The 27,902-nt window shown below is 42.3% G+C and overlaps 1 protein-coding gene across 2 annotated transcripts in view; it reads right to left on the bottom strand.

The window, feature by feature from the left end:
• The window catches only part of LOC137425158 (sodium- and chloride-dependent GABA transporter 3), an 87,349-nt gene that overhangs the window by 49,602 nt on the left and 9,845 nt on the right, over positions 1-27,902 (bottom strand). For both annotated transcript variants that reach the window (XM_068113300.2, XM_068113299.2), the window contains exons 4-5: positions 6,707-6,847; positions 6,026-6,122 (exon numbers count right to left, since the gene is read on the bottom strand). In XM_068113300.2, coding sequence (XP_067969401.2) covers positions 6,026-6,122; positions 6,707-6,847 — 238 coding nt within the window. The remainder of the gene's footprint in view (positions 1-6,025; positions 6,123-6,706; positions 6,848-27,902) is intronic.

Here is a 27,902-nt window from a genome sequence, read left to right as displayed (position 1 = left end):
TTCTAAATGTACATGCTTTATAGATGTACGGCACTCACATTCTAATTATACATGCTTTATAGATGTACTCACATTCTAACTGGATATACTTTATAGACGTGCTCACATTCTAATTGGACAAACTTTATAGATGACCTCACATTCTAATTGAACATACTTTATAGATGTACTCACATTCTAATTGTACATACTTTATAGATGTACTCATATTCTAATTGAACATACTTTATAGATGTACTCACATTCTAATTGTACATATTTTATAGACGCACTCACATTCTAATCGTATGTACTTTATGGACGTGCTCACATTCTAATTGTATAAACTTTATAGACGTACTCACATTCTAATTGTATATACTTTATAGACGTGCTCACATTCTAATTTTACAAACTTTATAGACGTGCTCACATTCTAATTGTACAAATTTTATCTACGCGCTCACATTCTAATTGTACAAACTATATAGACATGCTCACATTCTATTTGTACAAGCATTTTAGACTTGCTCACATTCTAATTGTACATACTTTATAGATGTACTCATATTCTAATTGTGCATGCTTTATAGACGTGCTCACATTCTATTTGTACATACTTTATAGATGTACTCACATTCGAATTGTGCATGCTTTATAGACTGACTCACATTCTCATTGTACATGCTTTATAGACCTGCTCACATTCTAATTGTACATGCTTTATAGACACGCTCACATTCTAATTATACAAACTTTATAGATGTACTCACATTCTAATTGTATATACTTTATAGACATGCTCACATTCTAATTATACAAACTTTATAGACGTACTCACATTCTAATTATAGAAACTTTACAGACGTACTCACATTCTAATTGTATATACTTTATAGACGTGCTCACATTCTAATTGTACATGCTTCATAGACATGCTCACATTACAATTGTACAAACTTTCTGGACGTACTCATATTCTATTCGTACATGCTTTATAGATGTACTCATATTCTAATTGTATGTACTTTGTGGACGTGCTCACATTCTAATTGTATAAACTTTATCGACGTGCTCACATTCTAATTGTACAAATTTTATAGACGTGCTCACATTCTAATTGTACAAATTTTATAGACGTGCTCACATTCTAATTGTACAAACTTTATGGACGTACTCACATTCTAATTGTATAAACTTTCAAAGCTTACTCACATTCTAATTGTACATGCTTTATAGACGTGCTCACATTCTAATTGGACATGCTTTATAGACGTGCTCACATTACAATTGTACAAACTTTATAGACGTGCTCACATTCCAATTGCACAAACTTTACAGATGTACTCACATTCTAATTGTACATACTTTATAGACATACTCACATTCTAATCGTACATGCTTTATAGACGTGCTCACATTCTAATTGTACATACTTTATATAGATGTAGTCACATTCTAATTACCCTTGCAAGAGAAGAGCATATTGCATTTGAGTCCGTTTGTTTGTCTGTCTGTCTGTCTGTCTGTCTGTGTGTCTGTCTGCACAGAATAAATATGATTTTCTCTGCAACCGTTCATCCAATTGACAGTAAATTTTCACCAAAAGTACAACTCCATTTGTAGAATTTTTCTAATGATAATTATGATATCATCGGTCACGAGGTTCGGCCACCATCTTGGAAAACCCGAAAAAATTTGCACCTCTATATCTCCAAAAGCGCTGAACAGAAAAAATTGAGACATGGCTCATTGTAAATAACTCTCCATGGGGAATAAAATATGTTAATGATGATGTCATAATGTCATATGTGCCTCCATTATGATGTCATAATTCAACAAGTACAAAACTTCATCCGATCAAGATGAAATTTCTTGAGCGTCATGTTGGCATAAATTGGTGAAGAAAAAAAAATGATGACATCATCGGTCACGTGGTTCGGCCGCCATATTTGTTTTAACACAAAAGCCTTAAAAACCAATGGAATCACATCCTCGCAAGGGTCTCCAATCTCCGATTGCTCATTCTTGTTGTACATACTTTATAGATGTACCCACATTCTAATTGGACAAACTTTATAGATGTATTCAAATTCTAATTGTACATACTTTATAGATGTACTCACATTCTAATTGTATCAACTTTATAGATGTACTCACATTCCAATTGTATCAACTTTATAGATGTACTCACATTCTAATTGTAGAAACTTTATAGATGTACTCACATTATAATTGTGTAAACTTTAAAGACATGCTCACATTCTAATTGTACAAACTTTATATACGTACTCACATTGTAATTGCACATACTTTATCGATGTACTCACATTCTGATTGTAGATGCTTTATTGATGAACTCCCATTCTAATTGTACATACTTTGTAGACTTGCTCACATTCTAATAGTACATACTTTCTAGACGTGCTCACATTCTAATTTTACATACTTCATAGACGTGCTCACATTCCAATTGCACATAATTAATGGACGTACTCACATTCTAAGTGTCCATGCTTTATTGACGTGCTCACATTCTAATTGTACATGCTTAATGGACATACTCACATTATATTTGTACATGCTTTATAGACGTGCTCACATTTTAATTGTACATGCTTTATTGACGTGCTCCCATTCAATTGTACATACTTTATAGATGTGCTCACATTCCAATTGTAAATACATCACAGATGAATTCACATTCTAATTGTACATTCTTTATAAATGTACTCACATTCTAATTGTACATATTTTATAGACGCACTCACATTCTAATCGTATGTACTTTATGGACATGCTCACATTCTAATTGTATAAACTTCATAGACGTACTCACATTCTAATTGTATATACTTTATAGACGTGCTCACATTCTAATTTTATAAACTTTATAGACGTGCTCACATTCTAATTGTACAAACATTTTTGACGTGCTCACATTCTATTTGTACAAGCATTTTAGACTTGCTCACATTCTAATTGTACATACTTTATAGATGTACTCCCATTCTAATTGTGCATGCTTTATAGACGTGCTCACATTCTATTTGTACATACTTTATAGATGTACTCACATTCTCATTGTACATGCTTTATAGACGTGCTCACATTCTATTGTACATGCTTTATAGACCTGCTCACATTCTAATTGTACATGCTTTATAGACACGCTCACATTCTAATTATACAAACTTTATAGACGTACTCACATTCTAATTATATAAACTTTATAGACGTGCTCACATTCTAATTGTACATGCTTTATAGACACGCTCACATTACAATTGTACAAACTTTCTGGACGTACTCATATTCTAATCGTACATGCTTTATAGATGTACTCATATTCTAATTGTATGTACTTTGTGGACGTGCTCACATTCTAATTGTATAAACTTTATCGACGTGCTCACATTCTCATTGCACAAATTTTATAGACGTGCTCACATTCTAGTTGTACAAACTTTATAGACGTACTCACATTCTAATTGTATAAACTTTCAAAGCTTACTCACATTCTAATTGTACATGCTTTATAGACGTGCTCACATTCTAATTGGACATGCTTTATAGACGTGCTCACATTACAATTGTACAAACTTTATAGACGTACTCATATTCTAATCGTACATGCTTTATCGACGTGCTCACATTACAATTGTACAAACTTTATAGACGTACTCATATTCTAATCGTACATGCTTTATAGATGTACTCACATTCTAGTTGTATATACTTTGTGGACGTGCTCACATTCTAATTGTATAAACTTTATAGACGTACTCACATTGTAATTGTATGTACTTTGTGGACGTGCTCACATTCTAATTGTATAAACTTTATAGACGTGCTCACATTCTAATTGTACAAATTTTGGAGACGTGCTCACATTCTAATTGTACAAACTTTATAGACGTGCTCACATTCTAATTGTACAAGCTTCATAGACGTGCTCACATTCTAATTGTACAAGCTTTTTAGACTTGCTCACATTCAAATTGTACATACTTCATAGATGTACTCACATTCTAATTGTACATGCTTTATAGATGTACTCACATTCTAATTGTACAAGCTTTTTATACTTGCTCACATTCTAATTGTACATATTTTATAGACGCACTTATATTCTAATCGTATGTACTTTGTGGACGTGCTCACATTCTAATTGTATAAACTTTATAGACGTGCTCACATTGTAATTGTATATACTTTATAGACGTGCTCACATTCTAATTTTACAAACTTTGTAGACGTGCTCACATTCTAATTGTACAAACTTTATAGACGTGCTCACATTCTAATTGTACAAACTTTATAGACATGCTCACATTCTAATTGTGCAAATTTTATCGACGTGCTCACATTCTAATTGTACAAACCTTATAGACGTGCTCACATTCTAATTGTACAAGCTTTTTAGACTTGCTCACATTCTAATTGTACATACTTTATAGATGTACTCACATTCTAATTGTACATGCTTTATAGATGTACTGACATTCCAGTTGCACATACTTTATCGATGTACTCACATTCTAATTGTACATGCTTTATAGATGTATTCACATTCTAATTGTACATGCTTTATAGATGTACTCACATTCGAATTGTACATGCTTTATGGATGTACTCACATTCTAATTGTACACACTTTATCAATGTACTCACATTCTAATTGTACATGCTTTATTGATGTACTCACATTCAAATTATTGTGCATGCTTTATCAAGATACTCAGTTTTAAAAGAGATAATGTGTAATAATGGCTACCACCAGGTGGCGTTCGTGGCGTGCGTTTGCACATTATGTGCGGACAGACAGAAAAACAATCAAAGGAAAAATCACTCACTGAGCGACACTTGGCAAAACAGAACAAAGTAGAATGGCACTCAGTAGAGCATCATTTTGTCCTCAAAAATACTTGGTTGTTGAATTCAGTGACCAGTTATGCAAGTCCTCTTCAAATTTCAAGTCATTCGGATAAAAATTGAGGATATTAGAAATTTCAAAAAAGTGGTTGACCTTTGGCCTATGTTGATCTGATTACCTCAGTTGATCTCAAAAAATAGTTGGTGGTTCAATTCAGTTAGCTGATATGAAAATCCTATTCAAATTTCAAGTCAATCGTATGAAAATTGAGGATTTTAGGAACTTGAAAAAAGTGGTTGACCTTTGGCCTATGTTGACCTTGTGACCGATGTTGACCTCAAAAATAGTTGTTGGTTGAATTCAGTTGACTGATATGTAAATCCCATTAAATTGTCAAGTCAATCAGATGAAAACTGAGGATTTTAGAAATTTGAAATGGTTGTGGACCTTTGGCCTATGTTCACCTTGTGACCGATGTTGACCTCAAAAATAGTTGTTGGTTGAATTCAGTTGACTGATATGTAAATCCCATTAAATTTTCAAGTCAATCCGATGAAAATTGAGGATTTTAGAAATTGGAAAAAAAAGTGGTTGACCTTTGGCCTATGTTTACCTTTTGGCCTATGTTGATCTCAAAAAATAGTTCTTGGTTGAATTCTGTTCGCTGATATGAAAATCCCATTCAAAGTCCACGTCAATCGGATGAAAATTGAGGACTTTAGAAATTTGAAAATGTTGTTGACCTTTTGTTGTTGACCTTTGGCCTATGTTGACCTTTTGACCTCAAAATATATAGGATTTTGTCGGACCACAAACTACCATTTGGTGAAGTTTCGAGAAGATCGGTTTAAAATTGTGTACGATGTAATAAATGTAAATCATCCTTAAATCAAACATCCTTAAATCAAAGGATGTAAATTGTAACCTGTACGCATGTATAAGTGAGCGGACAGACAAACACACAAATACACAAACCGGAGTGATCAACATACTTGCAAAAAAAATTTTTTTTTTTTTTTTTTTTTGCCAAGTAACAAACCCAGATGCAATACCCTTTCCTCTGGTGAGTTCAACAAGCAGACAGACACTTCTTGAATTACATAATATGATTTGCTGATGATAATTATAGTTTCAGAAAATGAGAATGTGAACTTCTCTAAGATAACTCACTCCCAGAACTCCATGACAGGTGATGTGGCGTTAGCAGAGATGGCCCTACTGTTGTTGAGAAGACTGGCATTTGCTGTGCCAAACTCTACGCAGTTCTCTGCAAAGGAAACAACCCAAATCAGCTGAAATAATCACCGAGGCAGCATCCTATCTGTGTGCATGCACCAAACATGCCATTACATTGTTGGCATGCTCTTTTCCTGCTTGTGATATATTGGATCATTCATCTCGAGAAATAATTAACAATTCAAATTATTATGGCAAAAAACTTGTTCCACTTTCAGAAACTGTTTCGTAATTAAGCTGTATGAAAATGAATCAAAGGATATATGATATACCCTTCCCATGTGTCAAAGACTGCCGAGGCACTACACTAGTTTGATTTTCAGTCCAAGAAAATACACTGGATAGTTTGCAATGCCTTCCCAGGAGTAGTATTGGGGAAGGAATTTGGTCACCTCCTCTTTACAAATGACAGCGTGGGAACTTTAAAATCCAACAGCAACCGGTGAGAGCAGATGATCATCATCATGTACCATGGCCTATGCAGAGCGTTGGTGCTGCCGAAGCAGTTACTCGGTTACAATCCTGGTCGGGTCGCTACTCCGGCTCAGGACAACAAGTTACACCTGTGCTAAATGATCGATGTTGTGTTATTCACAGTGTCATTGTCTATTGCACCTGTGTTCCAGTAGTTGTTACAAGTGGACCATGGCAGGATTGTGTTGAAAGAGCTGAAGAGGTAGAAGATGGCCCAGGATAGGATGATGATATAGTAAACATTCAGAAAGCCCACGATGACTTGTGTGGCATAACCGATACCTGCGGAACCCACAGTTAAAAATTAGGCAGAGCAGAGTTAGGGTAAAACTCTCATTCACAAAATACTGCCCTGGATTTGGCTCCAGAACTGCACTGACATCATGTATTAAAATTCATGTAAATAATGAATTATTATTTATAATAAATAATGTTTTATTGTTTGAAATATGTTTAAAATATGATATAAAATAATATAATAAATTTATAATATAAATAATGAATAAAATAATTAAGTAATTAAAATTCATGCCAATATTAAAATTCATCATGTATTAAAGCCTGCATTAAAACACCTACAGTCACGTGAAAAAGTAAGTACACCCCATGTAAAGTTTTGACTTTTTTTTTTTTTTGTATACAAGATCGAGGCTCGTGAAAGAGCGAACATTAATCACACAGAAAGACAAACCGACACATAAAACATATAACATCGGGAGCGGTAGACAAGATGGGGAGAGAGGGGGAAGGACACAAACACAACATTTGAGAGCAGGGACCGAGAGACATGGAGACATCGAGAGATCTGTGAGAGGGAGAGGGCTTTTGGGGGGGGGGGCATGGGAATGGGGGAGGGGGGAGGGAGAGGTATAAAACATATGGACACTGCCAGGACTTCCAGGAAAGAAGTTGGAATTTCAAACAAGGTGGATCTGGGGTGAATTAGCGGGGGTAGAAAAGATCAAGGTTTTGGATGGGGGAAGATAAGAGATGGTGGTGAACAGCTGTTTTAAAGACCGGGAGGGAGGAGTGGGATTGGAGGGAGTGAGGGAGTTTGTTCCAGAGGCGGGAGAAAAGAGGAATTAATGAGTGAAGGTGAGCAGAGAGCCGAGATTTCGGCAGTTTAACCATGAGGGTTGCTGGCAGATCTTGTGCGACCTGTAGGAATATTTGCGGGACAGAGCACAGAGAGAGCTGGGGGTGCAAGGCCGGAGAGGAGTCGGTAGAAGACAGAAAGACCACCTACCTGCCTGCGGTGAGTGAGTGACAGGCCCTCAGAGATAGCTTCATCGCGGGAGATTCCAATAATTCTGAAAGCTTTGGTTTCAACAGCGTGAAGCCGAGCTAGGTGTGAGGCAGGAGCACCGGCCCATAGGGGAGAACAGTATTCCATTGAGCTGCGGATGAAAGCCTTGTATGTGGTGAGGAGCTCAGGTGTGCAGAGGAAGGACTTCACACGACGGAGGATGCCCAGTCGGCGACTGGCTTTGGAGGCCAGCTTGGAAATGTGGTTTTCCCAAGAAAGATCATGGCAGATAGTGAGACCCAAAAGCTTGAGCGACAGAACTTCTTGGAGAGGATTGTTGAGAAAGTAGATGGGAAGGTTGTCCAGTCGATCTTTTCGGAGAGACATAGTAAGAGTGTGAGATTTGTCAGGATTGAAAGACATGTTCCACTTGTTTGACCAGTCTGTGATTTTGTCCAAGTCTTCAGAGAGTGAGGAGGCTGCAGACTGCCGATCTGAGGGAAGAGGAATGGAGCGGCAGAGAGTGGAGTCATCAGCAAAGAGATAGAGAGGATTTTCCAGAGAGTCGGAGAGATCATTGATAAAGATCAGAAAAAGCACAGGGCCCAGAACACTGCCTTGGGGAACTCCAGCCTGAATAGGAAGGGGAGATGAGAGAAATCCATTCAGGGCCACACGTTGACCGACCGGAGAGGAAGTCCGCAAGCCATGCATGGAGATTTCCATGGATACCATAGGAGGAGAGTTTGGTGAGCAGAGCTGGGTGCCAGACCGTATCGAAGGCACGTGATATGTCAAGGGAGACAGCTCTGATTTCCTGTTTGGCATTGAGGACCTCCATCCATTGTTGAGACAGCAGAAGCAGCATGTCCAGAGTAGAGTGACCTGGTCTGAAACCAAATTGATGATCAGAGATCAAGCCATTGGAGAAGAGGAAAGATTTCATATCCGAAGCAATGATGGATTCCATGACTTTGCTGATAAATTGGGAGCAGACTGATTGGTCTGTCGTTGCAAGGATCTGTTTTTGCACCTTTTTGTGTAAAGCTGTAATGTTTGCTGATTTCCAGGATGCTGGCAGATGACCTTGAGCAAAAGAGAGGGTGAAAAGAACAGAGAGAGGGTGAGATAGAGCGGCAGAGCAGGATTTTAGGAACCGTGGGCTGATGCCGTCTGGTCCAGTTGCAGAATCAGAGTCGAGGTTAGACAAAAACTCCTCCACCTTGTCAGGAGAGAAGGACACAGAGTCCAGGAGCAGTTGGGTTCGACTGGGAAAGGTGGGAACAGAGAGAGATGGATTTGGGACTAAAGATTTTGAGGCAAACACAGAGTTGAGGCATTCGGCTTTGTCACGTGCAATGTCAACTGTGTGGCCATTTGAGGTAAGGGAGGGGATGGAGGGGGAACAAACACCAGAAACGGATTTGACCAGACGCCACCAGGATTTGGAGGAAGGAGACAGGTTTGAGAGTTCATTCTTGAGTGTGGAGCGATAGTGCTTCCTGGCACTCCTGAGGGTAGACACACACTTGTTCCGAGCTTGGTGGAAGGAACTGAGATTGCCTTCGGTTGGATTAGCCTTCCAAGAGGCAAAGGCAAGTTGTTTCAGGGCAACTGCCTCACCACAAGATTCAGTGTACCATGGATGGGAGGAAGGGTAAGACAACTGAAGACGAGATGGGAGAAATCTGTGCATGAGAGAGAGCAGTTTGCTTTGGAAGAATTCCCAGGAAGAATTGATGTCGGAGGCAGTGGAGATGGGAGACCAATCCAGACGATTGATGGCTGTTTGAAGACCGTCCCAGTCGGCCTGAGTGAAATGCCAGACTCGTCGACGCTGAGGAGGCTCTCTGAGAATGGCCAGAGAGATGTCCACTTTGACAAGCACATGATCAGAAGAACCGATTGGAGCAGAAGAAGAGCAGCAGACATTAGCAGGGAAGTTTGTCATAACCAAGTCTAGAAGAGAAGATACTCCATTGGCTGAGATCCGGGTTGGGAAATTGACAGATTGTGTCAATCCCAGTGAGTCACAGAAGTCCTTTGCTGAGGTGCCCTGACTGGTGAGAGAGGAACCCACACCCAACCAGCTGGCATGATGACAGTTGAAGTCACCACATATGAGGAAGAGAGAGTTGGGATGAGTGGATAGAAGTTGGTCCATGTTGTCAGACAGTGAAATGTAAATGGAGTCATCACTGATTGGAGGACGGTACAGAACACATATGAACAAAAGGTGGGAGCGGAGAGGAAGCCGTAGCCAGAGGTACTCCTGGGAGTGAGGAGGAGAGAGGGCAGTGCAAGGAGAGTGAGGAAGAGAGTTTTTGATAAAGATAGCCACCCCACCACCAGGACGAGGTTCAGGTCTATCATACCGGAGGAGGGAGTAACCAGGAAGAGATATTAAGGAATCAGAGACATCTTGAAGGAGGAAAGTCTCTGTTAAGCAGATCAAGTCTGGATTGTCAGAAGAAACCTGTATGGAGAGATCAGTCAGGTTTGAGCGAAGGCCCCGGATGTTTGAGGTCCATACCGTTAATGAAGAGAGAGGGGGAGCATCGGGTACAGGACAGCGGAGGGGAGGATCAGGGTAAGATGAAGGATGAGAGGGGGAGGTAGGAAGAGCAGTTGAAAGTGTGTCAGAGATTACAGAAGAGTTCCAAGAAAGGGAAGGATGAGGAGGATGAAAGGTTTGATGGTGAAGGGATGAGGCACAGTGAGGGGTTGTTTGAGGGGGGGCAGAGGAAAGTAGAAGGTTGGGGGGGGGGGCGGAGGTATGAGATAGAAGGGAGACGAAGTGGGGAGGAGGCAGCTTTGAGGAGGAGGGGGGAGGAGGGAGAATTGGAGAGGAATGGTATGGGGGGAGATTTGAAAGGGAGGGGTTGGGGGGGAGTTTTGAAGGGGAGGAGTGAGGGGGGAGTTTAGGAGGGGAGGGGCAAGGGGGGAGTTTAGGAGTGGAGGGGCAAGAGGGGAGTTTAGGAGTGTCGGGGCAAGGGGGTGATTTGGAGGGGAGGGGCAAGGGGGGGGGAGTTTAGGAGGGGAAGGGCAAGGAGGGAGTTCAGGAGTGGAAGGGCAAGGGGGGAGTTTAGAAGTGGAGGGGCAAGGGGGGAGTTTAGGAGTGTAGGTGCAAGGGGGGGGATTTGGAGGGGAGGGGCAAGAGGGGAGTTTTGAAAGTGGATCATTAATGAAAGACGAACATTGATAACAAATTGGGTTTGTTGTGATTTTCAAGTTAGCAATCCGATTCAGAACGATGGAGGAGGGGTGGAATGAATGTGAATTTAGACCATGTAGTGAAGGAGACGTATAAGAGATTGAATTTCTTTTTTTTGACGTGGAATGAGATGGAGAGGAATTTGAAAAAAGCCTTTTAAATCGGAAGAAAAACAGCGTGCTGTAATATACCAATGAATAAAACACTGAAGGGGAAAGTTTATACATATTTAAATAATATTAAAACAGAACCATAAACAATCTTATATGCACAAAGTACCAACGGGGGGAGAGCCGAGAGGGACCACCACGAGTCACATGGACAGGGCAAAAGGTGGATGGCAAGGAGATAATGGGGGTGGGGCGAACAGCACACCTGGACAGAAAGTACAGGATGAGACAAAGCACACGTGGAGAAAGGAAAAATAAATGTTTTTGGTTATTTTTTTTGTTTTTGTTTTTTGGGGGTGGGGGTATTTTAAATAAACGTATTTAAAACGTTAGACAAAGAGTATTATGTTCGGGGTAGAAGGGAAAAAACTAAGAGCCAAGCAAAACACGATGTAGGGGACTTAAGTAAACAAACACCGATGGGGGTACAAGGCCGCACACGCGGAGCAGAACACGCTTAATTAATTACGAATTACAGGAAATTCAAACCAAAACTAACTATAAACAAACAATAACGCAAGGACGATAAAATAATGAGTTGAAATTTGACAAACACACGAATGAAAAAATAACCGCTTTGGATGCCGGAGAGAACCAGGCCTCAAGGTCGGAAGCTTCAACAACTAGGCGGGGTGGCGTGAAATACTCGACTATTTTTTACAGGTATGAAAGATTAACACCGATAATCTGCCGAGGGACACGCAAAAGGTACACACACGTAAGATAAATACAGTTTCGACAAAAATACAAATGTGACAATTACTTAACTTCGAGCGTGCGTGAAGATCGTGGAACAGCTTCGAAAAACCGTGACCACCCCGACAAGATCTCGCGAGATCTCAAAAGGACTTTTTCAACATATTTCAACATACAGCTATTTGATCTTCATTTCAACAATATTGACAGATAAAGGTTATATAATATAACAAATATCATGAAACATTTACATTTTGTAGTCCATTGTATAATTTAAATAAACATAAATGCAAATTTCACATGTGGAAAAAGTAAGTACACCCTTGGCTCGAATAGGTAGTATTGCCCCATTTGGCCTAAACAACCTCAAGTAGGCATTTCTTATAACTGTCTACCAGTCTCTGACATCGACTGCGAGAAATTTTTGCCCACTCCTCCATGCAGAATTATTTCAGCTGTGTGATGTTTGAGGGGTTTCTTGCATGCACAGCTCGTTTCAAATCCCCCCACAACATCTCGATGGGATTTAGATCCGGGCTTTGACTTGGCCATTCCAGAACCCTCCATTTCTTTCTTTTCAACCATTCCTTGGTGGATTTACTGGTATGTTTAGGGTCATTGTCATGTTGCAAGGTCCACCTTCGGTTGAGCTTCAACCTTCCGACAGATGGCCTCACATTATCCTCAAGCACCCTATGGTACAATGAAGAATTCATAGTGGATTCTATGATGGTGAGCTGCCCAGGCCCTGATGCAGCAAAGCTGCCCCAAGCCATAATATTTCCACCACCATGCTTTAAAGTTGGTATCAGGTTCTTGTGGTCAAATGCTGTCTTTGGTTTTCGCCAAACATGTCTTCTGGTACTGTGGCCAAATAGCTCTACCTTTGACTCATCTGTCCAGAGCACATTGTTCAGAAGTGCTTGTCTTTGCCAAGGTGTTCATTGGCAAACTTTAGTCTTGCCCAGATGTTCTTTCTGGACAGCAAAGGTTTCCTCCTGGCACACCTCCCATGTAGATCAAATTTGTGCAGCCTCTTTCTAATGGTAGACTCGTGCACTTTGACATAAACAGTGGCAAGAGCTACCTGTAGGTCCCGTGATGACATTCTGGGGTTCTTAGAGACTTCTTTCAGCATCTTGCGGTCTGCTCTCGGGCTGAACTTGCTGCGGTGGCCTGGCCTGAACAAGTTGGCAGTTGTTTGGAATCTTCTCCACTTGTAGATTATCTTCCGGACAGTCGAATGATTGATTTAAAATTGTTTAGAAATCTTTTTTAAGTCCCTTCCCAGACTCGTAGGCATCTACAACCTTCTTTCTGAAGGCCTCAGAGAGCTCTTTTGATCTCGGCATGGTGACGCCGCACACTTCAACAACAAAGAGCAAACCAAACTAAATGTCTGAGGTTTAAATAAGACAGGTTCCTCCAAGATCCTCTCTAACGATGTTCTAATCATTTGCACCTGAGCTGGTGCACCCGATTCTAATTTTAAGTATTTGAAGTAGTGATAAATGTAGGGGTGTACTTACTTTTTCCACATTCGAAATTTGCATTTATGTTTATTTAAATTATACAATGGACTACAAAATGTAAATGTTTCATGATATTTGTTATGTTATATCACCTTTATCTATCAATATTGTTGAAATGAAGATCAAATAGCTATATGTTGAAATATGTTGAAAAAGTCAAAACTTTACATGGGGTGTACTTACTTTTTCACGTGACTGTATGATTTCTCATCAGATGCTGATAGAAACCTGATGATGACTTAATATCGTGTCAGAATGTTTTATAAAGGCATTCAATGGGAGTTTTATAGGCTTGGCAGGCTACTCAGAGTCATCCAGATTCCAGGTCCAAAAGACGACACTATGGATGTTCCTCTTTTCTTCCGTTTGTCGAACTACCTTCTGGAGGCTGTTCAATTACACTCCCCCCTCCAGAGCCTCATGTATGTGGTGCACCAGCATTACTACCTGAAATCCTTTTTTACCCCCATTTCCCCCCCCCCCCCCCCCACACTATTACTAGATAATTCAACCCTCTTACTACCAGGCTACTGTGTTTCTTCCCCAACTTTCTCCCCTCGATTCATGTTCATTCATTCATTCATTCATTCATGTTTTGAACAAACTGTGGCTTGCAAAAAATTAGTCAGCGAGTTGTCTTTTTACCGTGAACTTTTACCTTCCATGAGCCGAGATTGTATTTCAAATTTTTTTAGAACCAAGTGCCTGTTTTTTGTTTTGTTTCCAAGCTAAAGCACAAGGTGGTTGCATGAACATCTTTTATAGCCATTTACTTCATTTCCAATGCCTTCAGAAAGTATTCACACCCATTGACTTTTTCACATTTTGTTGTACTAGGACGTGCCCGACGTGGGTGCCCGTTCCTTGGTGCGGCCCAGCATCTAGTCGAGACCCAGTCACCCAGGCCGATCACCCATTCCGACCCCAAATTCCTCATCGGCGATAACTAAACAATATATTATATGAATCGCACCGTACATACCTCCTTCTAGATCTTGTTCTTGTCTTGAAATACTCACTCAGGCTCACTCTATCACGACTGAGTCCTCCCAGCTCCTCCAAATGGCGCCCGCTACGCCTCGAATTACTATCCGTAATGGCGCACGCGCTCTCACATCAGCCACGCCTACGCAACAACGTGTTCTGTGATTGGCTGGCCTACCCCGCAACCTGTTCTGTGATTAGTTTGGTAAATAAATCGCCATAGCTCGGTAACTACTTCTCCGATTAATATGAAACCTTGAAAAGGCACATCCTCAGGTCCCCAGCAATATATCTGGCAAGTTTCAATTAGATCGGACCCGTGGTTGTCGAGAAACAGCGGTCACAGACAAACACACACACACACAGACACACACACATACACACAGAGATTACTGGAATTATAGATAGATTACAGCCTGAATTAAAATGGATTAAATCGAAGATATATTGTCACTGATCTACACATAATACCCCATAATGTCAAGGTGGAAATTTTATTAATAGGAATTTTTACAAAATAATTAAACATGAAAAGCTGAAATGTCTTGAGTCAATACGTCTAACACCCCTTTGCTATGACACTCCAAATTGAGCTCCGGTGCATGCAATTTCCTTTGATCATCCTTAACATGTCTTTACACCTTATTTGGAGTCCATCTGTGGCCAACTCAATTGATTGGACATGATTTAGAAAGAAACGCACCTTTCTATACGAGGTCCCAGAGTTGACAGTGCATGTCAGAGCAGAAACTCTACAATGAAGTCCAAGTAATTGTCCGTAGAACACCGAGATAGAATTATGAGGAGGCGTTGATCTGGGGAAGGGTATAAAATAATTTCTAGAGTGTTGAAAGTTCCCAAGAGCACAGTGAGCTTCATCATTAGGAAAAGGAAAGAATATGGAACTACCCAGACTCTTCCTGTCCGTCCAACCAAACTGAGCAACCGGGCTAGAAGAACCTTGGTCAGGGAGGTGACTAAGAACCAAATGATCACTCTGATGGAACTACAGAGATCCTTGGCTGAGATGGGAGAACCTGCCGGAAGGACAACAGTCTCTATAGCCCTTCACAAATCTAGGCTTTATGGGAGGGTGGGCAGACAGAGGCGACTCCTGAGAAAAAGGCACATGACAGCACGCCTGGAGTTTGCAAAAAGGCATGTGACAGACTGCGAGTATGAGGCAAAGGATTATGTGGTCTGATGAGATGAAAATTGAACTCTTTGGCCTGAATGCAAAGTGCTACGTCTTGTAGTAATTGAGCACAGCTCATTACCCATCTAACACCATCCCTACCGTGAAGCAAGGTGGTGACAGCATCATGCTATGATGATGCTTTTCAGCAGCAGGGACTGGGAGACTTGTAAGGATAGAGGGAACAATGAATGGAGCCAAATACAGGCAAATCCTTGAGAAGAACCTGCTTTCAAGTGCAAAAGACCTCAGACTGCAGCAAAGATTTATGTTCCATCAGGACAATCACCCCAAGCACACAGCCAAAGCAACACTGGAATGGCTTCAGAACAAGAACGTGAAAGTCATTGAGTGGCCCAGCAAAAGCCCAGAAGTAAATCCCATTGAGAATCTGTGGAAAGATTTGAAGATTGCTGTTCACCGATGCTCCCCATCCAACTTGACTGAGCTTGAGCAAATCTGCAAGGAAGGATGGGAGAAACTCCCCAAATCCAGATGTGCAAAACTGATATAGACATACCCAAGAAGACTCAAAGCTGGAATCGCTGCCAAAGGCACTTCAATGAAGTATAGACTCAAGAGTTTGAATACTTATGCAAATGAGACATTTCTGTATTTACTTTTTAACTGTTTTGTAAAAATTTCTGGAAAGGTTTTTCCACTTTCGGTATTAAGTGTAGATCAATGACAAAAAAAATCTCAATTTAATTCATTTTAAATTCAGGCTGCAACAACAAATGTGAAAAATGTCAATGGGTGTGAATACTTTCTGAAGGCACTGTAAATGACATAAAATGGCTATAAAAGATGTACCTCGTTTCTTTCCTTTCTTTCTGAACGATCTCCCCTCCACAGATTATCTGATTGTGTGCCCATGTACTGTGTTTAGTGGATAAGTAAGGTATATGTATAAGTACTACTCCTCATCGATTTTCAGTTTTCTGCTTGCATTGATTGCATCCTCCATTGCCTGCAATTATTCCCCTGCTCTACATTTTTGCATCACCCCTTTGATCACCCATGTATTTTGAATGCCTACTTCATTTGTGCATCAACGTGTTTGAATAGTATCGCATGACCCCGCATTTCACATTCACATTCACATTCATTGTACATAATAAATTCCCCCCTTTTTTTTGGTATACTGAATCGAGGCTCGTGAAAGAGCTAACATTTACTTCACAAACAAATCAACCAGACAAACAAAATATATAAAAAGAGGGAGCGGAAGACAAGATGGGGAGAGAAGGGGAAGCACACAAACACAACATTTGAGAGCAGGGAGATGTGTGGAAGGGAGAGGGCTTGGGGGGAGGAGGCGTGGGAAGGGGGGGGGGGGAGGGAGAAGCATAAAACACAAGGACACCAAGGACTTCCAGGACAGAAGTTGGTATTTCAAAAAAGTGGAATTGGGGTGAAATTAGCGGGGGTAGAAAAGATCAAGGTTTTGGATGGGGGGAAGATAAGAGATGGTGGTGAACAGCTGTTTTAAAGACCTGGAGGGTGGAGTGGGATTGAAGAGAGTGAGGGAGTTTGTTCCAGAGGCGGGAGAAAAGAGGAATGAAGGAGTGAAGGTGAGCAGAGAGTCTTGATTTTGGCAGTTTAACCATAAGAGGGTTGCAGGCAGATCTTGTGCGACCTGTAGGAATATTTGCGGGACAGAGCCCAGAGAGAGCTGGGGGGGCAAGGCCAGAGAGGAGTCGGTAGAAGACGGAAAGACCACCAACCTGCCTGCGGTGAGTGAGTGAGAGGCCCTTGGAGTTAGCTTTATCGCGGGAGATTCCAATGATTCTGAATGCTTTGGTTTCAACAGCGTGAAGACGAGCTAGGTGTGAGGCAGGAGCACCAGCCCAGAGGGGAGAGCAGTATTCCATTGAGCTGTGGATGAAAGCATTGTATGTGGTGAGGAGCTCAGGTGTGCCTAGGAAGGACTTCGCACGACGGAGGATGCCCAGTCGGCGACTGGCTTTGGAGGCCAGATTTGAAATGTGGTTTTCCCAGGAAAGATCATGGCAGATAGTGAGACCCAAAATCTTGAGTGACAGAACTTCTTGGAGAGGATTTTTCAGAAAGTGGATGGGATGGTTGTCCAGTCGGTCTTTTCGGAGAGACATCGTAAGAGTGTGAGATTTGTCAGGATTGAAAGACATGTTCCACTTGTTTGCCCAGTCTGTGATTTTGTCCAGGTCTGCAGAGAGTGAGGAGGCTGCAGACTGCCGATCTGAGGGATGAAGAATGGAGCGACATAGAGTAGCGTCATCAGCAAAGAGAAAGAGAGGATTTTCAAGAGTCAGAGAGATCATTGATTAAAACCACCTTTAGAGGCCATTTTTCCCCGCAAGCGGGGGTTGGCCTTTTTCGGGAACTGTGGTTGTTGTTGTTTTTCGGTCCCCTTTTTGAAGCAATGTTTTACGGCCGGATGCCCTTCCTGACGCCAACCCTTTTTGCCGCCTTTAACGACAAGCAGGGAATTACCAGTGAACTGGTACTCAATTTGCCGACCTCGGAAGGATGACAGGCTGAGTCAACCCCCCTGGCGTTAATTCAGCGATTGACCGGGATTCGAACCCAGGATCCTAGGATCCTAAGCCGGCACCCTAGCCGCTAGCCCAACACCAGGGACTAGAGATCATTGATTAAGACCAGAAAAAGCACAGGGCCCAGAACACTGCCTTGGGGAACTCCAGCCTGAACAGGAAGAGGAGATGAGAGAAACCCATCCAGGGCCACACGGTGACTACGACTAGAGAGGAAGTCCGCCAGCCATGCATGGAGATTTCCATGGATACCAAAAGAGGAGAGTTTGGTGAGCAGAGCGGGGTGCCAGACCGTATCGAAGGCACGTGATATGTCAAGGGAGACTGCTCTAATTTCCTGTTTGGCATTGAGGACCTCCATCCATTGTTGAAAAAGCAGAAGCAGCATGTTCAGAGTAGAGTGACCAGGTCTGAAACCAAATTGATGATCAGAGATCAAGCCATTGGAGAAGAGGAAAGATTTCATATCTGAAGCAATGATGGATTTCATGACTTTGCTGATAATTGGGAGACGGCTGATTGGTCTGTAGTTGCTGGGATCTATTTTTGCACCTTTTTTGTGCAAAGCGGTGATGTTGGCAGATTTCCAAGCAGATGGAAGATGACCTTGAGCAAAAGAGAGGGCGAAGAGAACAGAGAGAGGGAGTGAAAGAGCAGAAGAACAGGATTTTGGGACCCATGGGCTGATGCCGTCAGGTCCAGTTGCAGAATCAGAGTCGAGCGTTGACAGAAACTTTTCCACCTTGTCAGGAGGAAAGGACACAGAGTCCAGGAGCAGCTGGGTATGACTGGGTACGGTGGGTACAGAGAGGGATGAGTTTGGGACACAAGATTTAGAGGCAAACACAGAGTTGAGGCATTCAGCTTTTTCACGTGCGGAGTCAGCCGTGTGGCCATTTGAGGTGAGGGAGGGGATGGAGGGGGAACAAACACCAGAAACAGATTTGACCAGACGCCACCAGGATTTGGAAGAGGGAGACATAAGAGAGTTCGGTCCTGAGAACGGAGAGATATTGTTTCCTGGCTCTCCTGAGGGTGGACACACACTTGCTTCGGGCTTTGTGAAAGGAAATGAGATTTCCTTCCGCTGGATTTGCTTTCCAGTAGACGAAAGCAAGTTGTTTCTGGGCAATAGCCTCACCACAAGATTCCGTGTACCATGGACGGGAGGAAGGGTATGACAACTGAAGACGAGATGGGATAAATCTGTGCATGAGAGAGAGCAATTTACTTTGGAAGAATTCCCAGGATGAGTTGATGTCAGAGGCGGTAGAGATGGGAGACCAGTCCAGATGATTGATGGCTGCTTGAAGACCGTGCCAGTTGGCCTGAGTGAAATGCCAGACTCGTCGATGCTGAGGAGGCTCTCTGAGAATGGTCAGAGATGTCCACTTTAACAAGCACATGATCAGATGAGCCGATTGGAGCAGAAGAAGTGCAGCAGATATTTTCAGGGAAGTTAGTCATAACCAAAGCCAGAAGAGAAGATGCTCCGTTGACTGAGATCCGGGTCGGGAAATTGACAGATTGTGTCAGTCCCAGTGAGTCACAGAAGTCCTTTGCTGAAGAGCCATGGCTGGTGAGAGAGGTACCCACACCCAGCCAACTGGCATGGTGACAGTTGAAATCACCACATATGAGGAAGAGAGGGTTGGGATGGGTAGATAGAAGTTGGTCCATATTATCAGACAGCGAGATGTAGATGGAGTCATCACTGTTTGGTGGACGGTACAACACACATATGAACAAAAGGTGTGAGCGAAGGGGAAGCCGTAGCCAAAGGTATTCCTGGGGGTGAGGTGGAGAGAGGGCAGTGCAGCGCGAGTGAGGAAGAGAGTTTTTTTTATAAAGATAGCAACCCCACCTCCAGGACGAGGCTCAGGTCTATCATACCGGAGGAGGGACTATCTTTCAATGGGTACGGTGGGTTCCCTCCTATCCCTCCCTCTTGTTGAACTATCTTTCAATCAGTCTGTTTCCATCCCTTCCTCCAATGGTCCAGCACCGTACACACATAGGTTAGTCTGGGATGTTATGATTCACCAATTAATTGGCTCTCATCCAAGTCCGGTGTGCACCAAGCGGTTGCTTGGCCGTATCCAATTAAGATCTAACTAAGATAAGATTAGGGCACAACTGAGGGCACGTCCTCCGGTTGGGAGACCATGCAATCTCCAGGTAAATGGTGATTAGACGGAGGACCCTTGACAACGTGGTCGAGTAGTGAGCGTTTGCCGTTGCCGAGCGACCCATCCAGGGCACAGAGTTATCTGTATCTGGCGGCTTCAGGTCCGGTATTTCAGGAGAAATCGGGCAACCCTCCCTCGTAGTCAACCTGAAACCCTCGCCCATAACAATACTTTTATACAGTGCCTATAGAAAGAGTACAACACCTTTCAAAATTTTCACCTTTTGTTGCCTTATAGCCTGGAATGAAATTGCATTAAATCAGACTTTTTCCCCCCTTTTATTTACACATCGTAAACCACAAATTCCAAGTGAAAAACAAATTCTACAAATTTCAGAGAATTAATTAAAAATACAAAACTAGAATATCTTGGTTGGATAAGTATCCATCCCCCTTATAATAGCAATTGTAAATTAGCTCAGGTGTAACCAATCACCTTCAAAATCACACATCAGGTTAATTGGCCCCCACCTGTGTTCAAGTGTAGTGATTCTGATTGTTTAAGAATAAAATCAGCTGCTCCTGTAGATTTCCTATGCTGGGTATAGTCCCACAATGGTAGATGCCATCGTTCACTGTCCTAAAAATAAACAAGTTTGATTGAAATCCCTTCAGCTGTTTTCAAGTATCACATTTCCACCAGCCATGACAGGTTTCACATCGATCGGTGAAGCAGTTTCAGAGAAGGGATTTTCTTAAAATATCAGCTTTCAAGCTAATATGGCTGCCATACCACATGACACATGACCTTTAAAAATGTACACCCTGCATATGTATGGGTAGGGGATCACATTTGTAAAGTTTCGTGTTGATTGGATAAGGTTAGTTTTTTTTATCCAAGATGGCTGCCAAACCACGTAACCTACGACATCACCATTTTCCAAACTATATGCAGCCATGGTGCTAGATGATATTTGTAAAAATTCGCATTGATAGGGTAAGCAGTTTCAGAGATACAATTATTTAATATTTTCCTTTAATCCAATATGGCTGCGACACCATGTGACCAATGATGTTTTCATGATCATCTTTTAATCGCCATGCCTAGTCAATGACACACGTAAAGTTTCGAGTTAATCGATTTGGTGGTTTGGGAGAAGATACTATTTTGAGGTTTTAGGTTAAATCCAATATGGCTGCTAAACCATGTGACCAATGATGTCATAAATTTAGTATTTCAATACAAATGGGACATAGATCATGTGCATGCAATTTCAGATTTTTAGGATAAGGAATTCGATTAAAACATTTTTGACTGGTATACCACTTCACCTATGATGTCATCATTATCATGCTTTTGTTCCCCATTGGGAGTACTTGACAATGTGCCAAGTTTCAAATTTTTACATTCAGCGGTTTCCCAGAAATAATTTTTTTTTATTCTATGCGTTTAATCCAAGATGGCTGCCATACCATGTGACCTATGACGTCACAATTATCAAACAGGCATTCTGCGTGGGTGTCACTCCTACCCTGAAAGTTTCGTCTCAATTGGACATGTGGTTGCTGAGAAAAACGAGGTTTAGCCCGTACAGACGGACAACCCGAAAACATAATGCCTCTGGCCACCCACCTTAGGGGGCGGAGGCATAACAATGGATGGAGCAAAATACAGAAAAATCCTCGAGGAAAACTTGCTGCCCTCTACAAGAAAGCTGAAATTGGAAGTTCACCTTTCAGCATGACAACGATCTGAAGCACACAGCCAAAGCTACACCAGAGTGGCTAAGGAACAAAAAGATAAATGTCCTTGAGGGGCCCAGTCAGAACCCCGACCTAAATCCAATCGAAAATCTGTGGCATGACTTGAAGATTGCTGTCGATCAGCGCTCCGCACACAACTTGACTGAGCTTGAACAGTTTTGTTCAGAAGAATGGGCAGGTATTGCCCAATGAAGGTGTGCAAAGTTGGCAAATACCTATCCCAACAGACTCACAGCTATAATTGTTGTCAAAGGTGCTTCCAACAAGAATTAACTCAGGGGTGTGACACTTATCCAACAAAGATATTCTAGTTTTGTATTTTTAATTTATTTTCTGAAATTTGTAGAATTATCATGTTCTAATTGTACGTACTTTGTTAATGTACTCACATTCTAATTGTACGTATTATATAGAGTAACTCGGTTGAAAAAAAAAGAAAAAGTCGAAAAATTGCGGTCTTCGACACATTATGTACAGACAAACAGTGACGGACAATCAGACCCAAATGCTACACCCTCTCCTCTGGCGAGGATAACAAGCGCACCACCCTCAAGACAAGACCTGCAAGTTTTGGTTGATAATGTGATCGAGCGGCAATAATAATTTAAATATATATATTTTAAACTTCAGCATGTTTAGCAAGATTACAACAATATTCAGAGCATTTAACAAGTTTACAGAATGGAGTGGATTTTTAAAACTCCTTATGCATATAAACAAGAGGGAGAATTGCATTGCAATAAATGTCCCCTATGGGTGTGATATTTTCCAAGTCCAAAAAGGGCATAACTCTGAAAAATTAACGAAACACCCTGAAACCCAAACTTATTCTGTAACTTATAATAAAGCCATGTAACAAGTTTCAGTTCAATATGTTAAACGGTATGGGGATCAGGTCTGGAAGACCACAGGATCGGACGAACGGATGGACAGACGGAGAGCACATCTATTATAACCCCTCCGGTGAAAAAGATAGGGGACTAATAAAAAGAGGGTGTCTGCCCTTCAACTATAACAAAATATTTTCTGCAACATTATTACACAGCAACGTCTACTTCAGGTACAGTGCATTTATTATACATGGTGTTCCAAAAAGACCTGGACAACTTTGCTTGTTAATATATTTAGTACCACGAATGACACAATGATATCCTTTAATAATAATAATAATAATAAACGAGTCTTATATAGCCCCATCAAGCAGAGTAAACGACCCTCATGGCGCTTTACATTATCATGCGAACGCACACACATACACAAACATACACACACACACACACACACACACACACACACACACACACACACACACACACACACACACACACACACACACACACACACACACACACACACACACACACACACACCTTCACTCTTGCCCTATTCCTCTCCCTCCCCATTCAAAACCCACAGATGTGTACTCCCCCTCCTCCTCCCCTCCCTCCCCCGCACATGTACACAGACATACTCTCGATCTCTGTCCCACCTCAAACCAAAGGGAAAACAGGACTTAGACTTTGAAAGACTTGTGAAACAGATAGGTTTTGAGGGAGCTTTTAAAGGCAGGAAGAGAGTCAACATGTCGAACAGAGGAAGGCAAGTCATTCCAGAGCAGAGGTGCAGCAAAGGAAAAGGATTTCTCGCCAAACAACTTGGTGCTGGTGCGCGGCGGCTCTAAGGTCATAGAGTCGTCGCTTGAACGAAGCCGTCGCCGAAGTTCATAGAGAGTGAGCAAATTGGAGAGATAGTGAGGTCCCGCTCCACACAATGATTTATAACATAGTGTGCAAATTTTGTATTGCACACGAGCAGAGACAGGCAGCCAGTGTAAAGATTCAAGAAGCGGAGTAACCTGGTCAGACTTCTTCGCCTTACAGACAAGACGAGCGGCAGAGTTTTGAACCTTTTGCAACTTATCCAAGAGAAACTGAGGGCAGCCAGCATACAAAGAATTACAATAGTCTAGCCTTGAGAGGACAAGGGCACAGACCAGAGTTAGAGCAGCTTGAGGAGTAAGAAAGTGGCGAATGGATGCGATCTTTCGCAGCTGAAAGTATGCTGATTTGCGAGTTTGAAGTACTTGCTTGGAAAATGTCATGTTACAGTCGAAAAACACACCAAGGTTCTTGGCCGACGAAACAAAGTTTACATCGGTTTCACCAACATGAATAGTGGTAGGAAGTGAACATTGTAGAGGACATCTGTGCGATCTTACAATCATAGACTCTGTTTTAGCATCGTTCAGCTGAAGTTTGTTTTGGGTCATCCACGCCTTCACGTCGGCAATACAGCCTTCTAACACTTCAACAGTGGGCACGATTTGTTGAATTGTGCTTCCTTTGTACAGCTGATTGTCGTCCGCAAAGGCGTGGTGATCAACTGGATACAGAAACTCAAAGTTTTCTTTATTTTCAGGTCTGGTGGTTTAATTTAAAAGAAAATGGGAATTACACAGGAAAAGCTCAGTGTGTCGAATGGTTCATCGAGACAAGATCCGACACGAAAGTTCAGCGTAATTTCCATACAAGGTATGGAAGGAATCCGCCATCACGGACTAGTATCCGAGAGTAGTACAAGTGGTTTAAGGAGACTGGACGTAGTCAGAAACAGAAAAGTACCGATCGACCAAGCAGTGCAGCAGACGTTGAACGGGTGCGTGAATCATTTCAACAAAGTCCCAGATCAATCTGGCACGCATCCAGAGAACTGGGACTACCAACCACCACTGCACACAGGATTTTGCATAAAAGACTGAAGCTTTATGCTGATAAGGTGCAGATTCTGGAGGAACCAACCCAAATGACGAACCCAAAAGAAAGGCGTTGGCCTTGTAAATGCTCAGTCGCATTGAGGATGATGAAGATTACCGAAAAAAGGTCATGTTCACACATGAAGCTTTCTTTCATGTATCGGCGAAAGTCAACCGGCACAATGTGAGGATCTGGGGCTCTGAAAACCCCCACGTGGTCATTGAAAACGCATGTGACAGTCCAAACGTCAATGTGGGGTGTGGCCTTCTCCACGACCGCTTTGTGGGTCCGTTTTTTTGGAGGATAGTGACCTCAACAATTTGCATGAACATGTTGGAAGGATTGACCTTCCCACAGGTTGAAGACCTGCAACCTGATATCTTTTTTCAACAACATGGCGCTCCCCCTCATTGGGCCTTAGTCGTTCAAACCGTCCTGAATTTTAAAATTTCCAGGTTGCTGGATTGGCCGAGATGGACCAACCGCCTGGCCGCCACGATCACCAAACATAACCCCCTTGTAGGGGTTTGTCAAAGATGTTGTCTACAACACCGAGGTGGCAAACCTGCAGGATCTTCGTTCTCGGATCACAGCTGCATGCGCACTGGTGGATTCAAATATGCTGAGCCGAGCATGGCAAGAACTTGTGTACCATCTTGATGTCGATCTTACCATCTTAATGAGTTTCTGTATCATATAAAACGAAGGGTATCGTTGTATCATTTGTGGTTCGAAAGATATTAACTAAAGTTGTCCAGGTCTTTTTGGAACACCATATACATTCATCTGCTGTCTCTTCTGTGAACCTCGTGAAAACTTTATCCTTGAAGCAACATCCAAAGTGGTCTTTCAAAGTAATTTCTCTATCTCTGAGATATAGCACACTGTTACAGAGCATCGGTGCTGCCGAAGCAGTTTCTTGGCACGGGTATTATACTGGGTATTTTGCTATTGCCTCCCCAGAAGTAGTTAGGGCAGGATTTGTAATTTGTTCAGGGTGCTGGCAATAGCTCGCCTACTCTTAGCAAAATGCCACCGTGGGATCTTTAATGTCCAGATACGAATGCTGGCAGATGACGACACCAGTTTACCATCCATCCGAGGGATGGCATACACCTTGATGAATCACCCTTCCTGTGAAACACCAGGATGGCAGTTTATAGCTGGGTCAGGATTGGAACCCAGGCTAGATAGCTCAGAAGCGAGTGTGCATAGCCCAAGGCCAACCTGCCAGCCCCGTTGATTTTCAGTGCTTATAAAATGACATTTCTGTCTCGTCAAATCAAGCTTGATTCCAGCATTCAGCTAGACTGCTAGATCTACATGATTGAATAAATGCTGATACTTGTGAAAATCACCACAATGTTGCACGGTATGTATAAGCATGATTGCGCAAAGAAATTACCTTTCTTGTCACCAACAGGTGGTGACATGTTGATGTGAACTGCTTAATTTCACCTTCCTTAATTGCGACTCGGGCCAGATTCACGTACAAGTGATAATGCCTCGAGGGAGATTTTTAAAAGGAAAGACTTACCGAAACGGCACGCAACAACGTAAAGATGTTGTGACCCGAGTTTCGTTTCGAGTGAAAGTACACTTACACTTACAAAGCTAAGGAACATGTGTTTGAACCATCATGGGTAACTCATATGGACGAATAGGACCATTGGGATAACTGATGTCAAACTTTTACAGAGATGGTAAGTGGGAAAGGACACTTTCCTGTCTGGGTGTGTGGGCAACAAAGTGTTGTTTGTACAAGAGCAGTTTGTTTCTATCTGTATTTTCTTGTCATTTCCAGCTTCCTCATCAGATGATCTATTTTGCATATTTGTTGATTGTTCTTGTTTTCCTATCTGGTTCGGGAGGTTTTGGGTGGTGATGCCTTTGCATAGGGGGCATGGACCTATCTTAAGTCGTCCTGAGGCATTTGAGTATATACCATAAAGTCTGGATAAGCACCATGTGTTGACCAAAGCAGGTGATGCAGGTAGATCTTCCCCTCCCTGAAGGTCATTAATGAACCAACTGGGTTTTAAAACAACAATGGACTTGCTTCCAGAATCTTAGAATCTAAATCTTCAATATGAGTACGTGTCGCTTTACCTTCATTGTGAAATAGCATAGCAACAAACGATGGTTTTCACACCCAAAGTCTTTTTAAGGGACCATATATATGAATTAAATTGAGACAAGAAAGGCAAGCGAGAGGAAGAGGGAAAAAGGAAGGGCTATGAGGGTTGGGGGCTGAAGATGTGGGGGAGAGAAAAGTTCAAGGGGGATGGACAAGATTAAGGCAAGAAAAGGATCACCGAAAGCCCACAGAATCTTGTTTCTCACAGTCTGAGAGTCCTTTAGGTGCTTTTTTGCAAACTCCAAGCGGGCTTTCATGTGTCTTTCACTGAGGAGAGGCTTCCGGCTGGCCACTCTGCCATAAAGCCCAGATCGGTGGAGTGTTGCAGTGATGGTTGTCCTTCTGGAAGTTTCTCCCATCTCCACACAGGATCTCTGGAGCTCAGCCAGAGTGACCATCCGGTTCTTGGTCACCTCTCTTACCAAGGCCCTTCTCCCCCGATTGCTCAGTTTGGCCGGGCGGCCAGCTCTAGGAAGAGTCCTGGTTGTTCCAAACTTCTTCCATTTAAGAATTATGGAGGCCACTGTGCTCTTGGGAACCTTCAATAAAACCACCGTTTAGAGGCCATTTTTCCCCGCAAAGCGGGGGTTGGCCTTTTCGGGGACCGTGGTAGTTGTTGTTTTTTGGTCCCCTTTTTGAAGCAATGTTTTACGGCCGGATGCCCTTCCTGACGCCAACCCTTTTTGCCGCCTTCAACGACAAACAGGGAATTACCAGTGAACTGGTACTCAATTAGCCGACCTCGGAAGGATGACAGGCTGAGTCAACCCCCCTGGCATTAATTCGGCGATCGACCGAGATTCGAACCCAGGATCCTAGGATCCTAAGCCGGCACCCTAGCCGCTAGCCCAACACCAGGGATTCAATGCAGCAGAGATATTTTTTGTAGGCTTCCCCAGATCTGTGCCTCGACACAATCCTGTTGCTGAGCCCTGCAGGCAGTTTCTTCGACCTCATGGCTTGGTTTTTGCTCTGATATGC

This window comes from Myxine glutinosa, chromosome 4 (genome assembly GCF_964187855.1).
Source record: "Myxine glutinosa chromosome 4, kmMyxGlut1.1, whole genome shotgun sequence".
Taxonomy (NCBI): Eukaryota; Metazoa; Chordata; class Myxini; order Myxiniformes; family Myxinidae; genus Myxine; species Myxine glutinosa.
The sequence above is the reverse complement of the archived record's forward strand: the minus strand, read 5'-3'. Positions and strand labels throughout refer to the sequence as shown.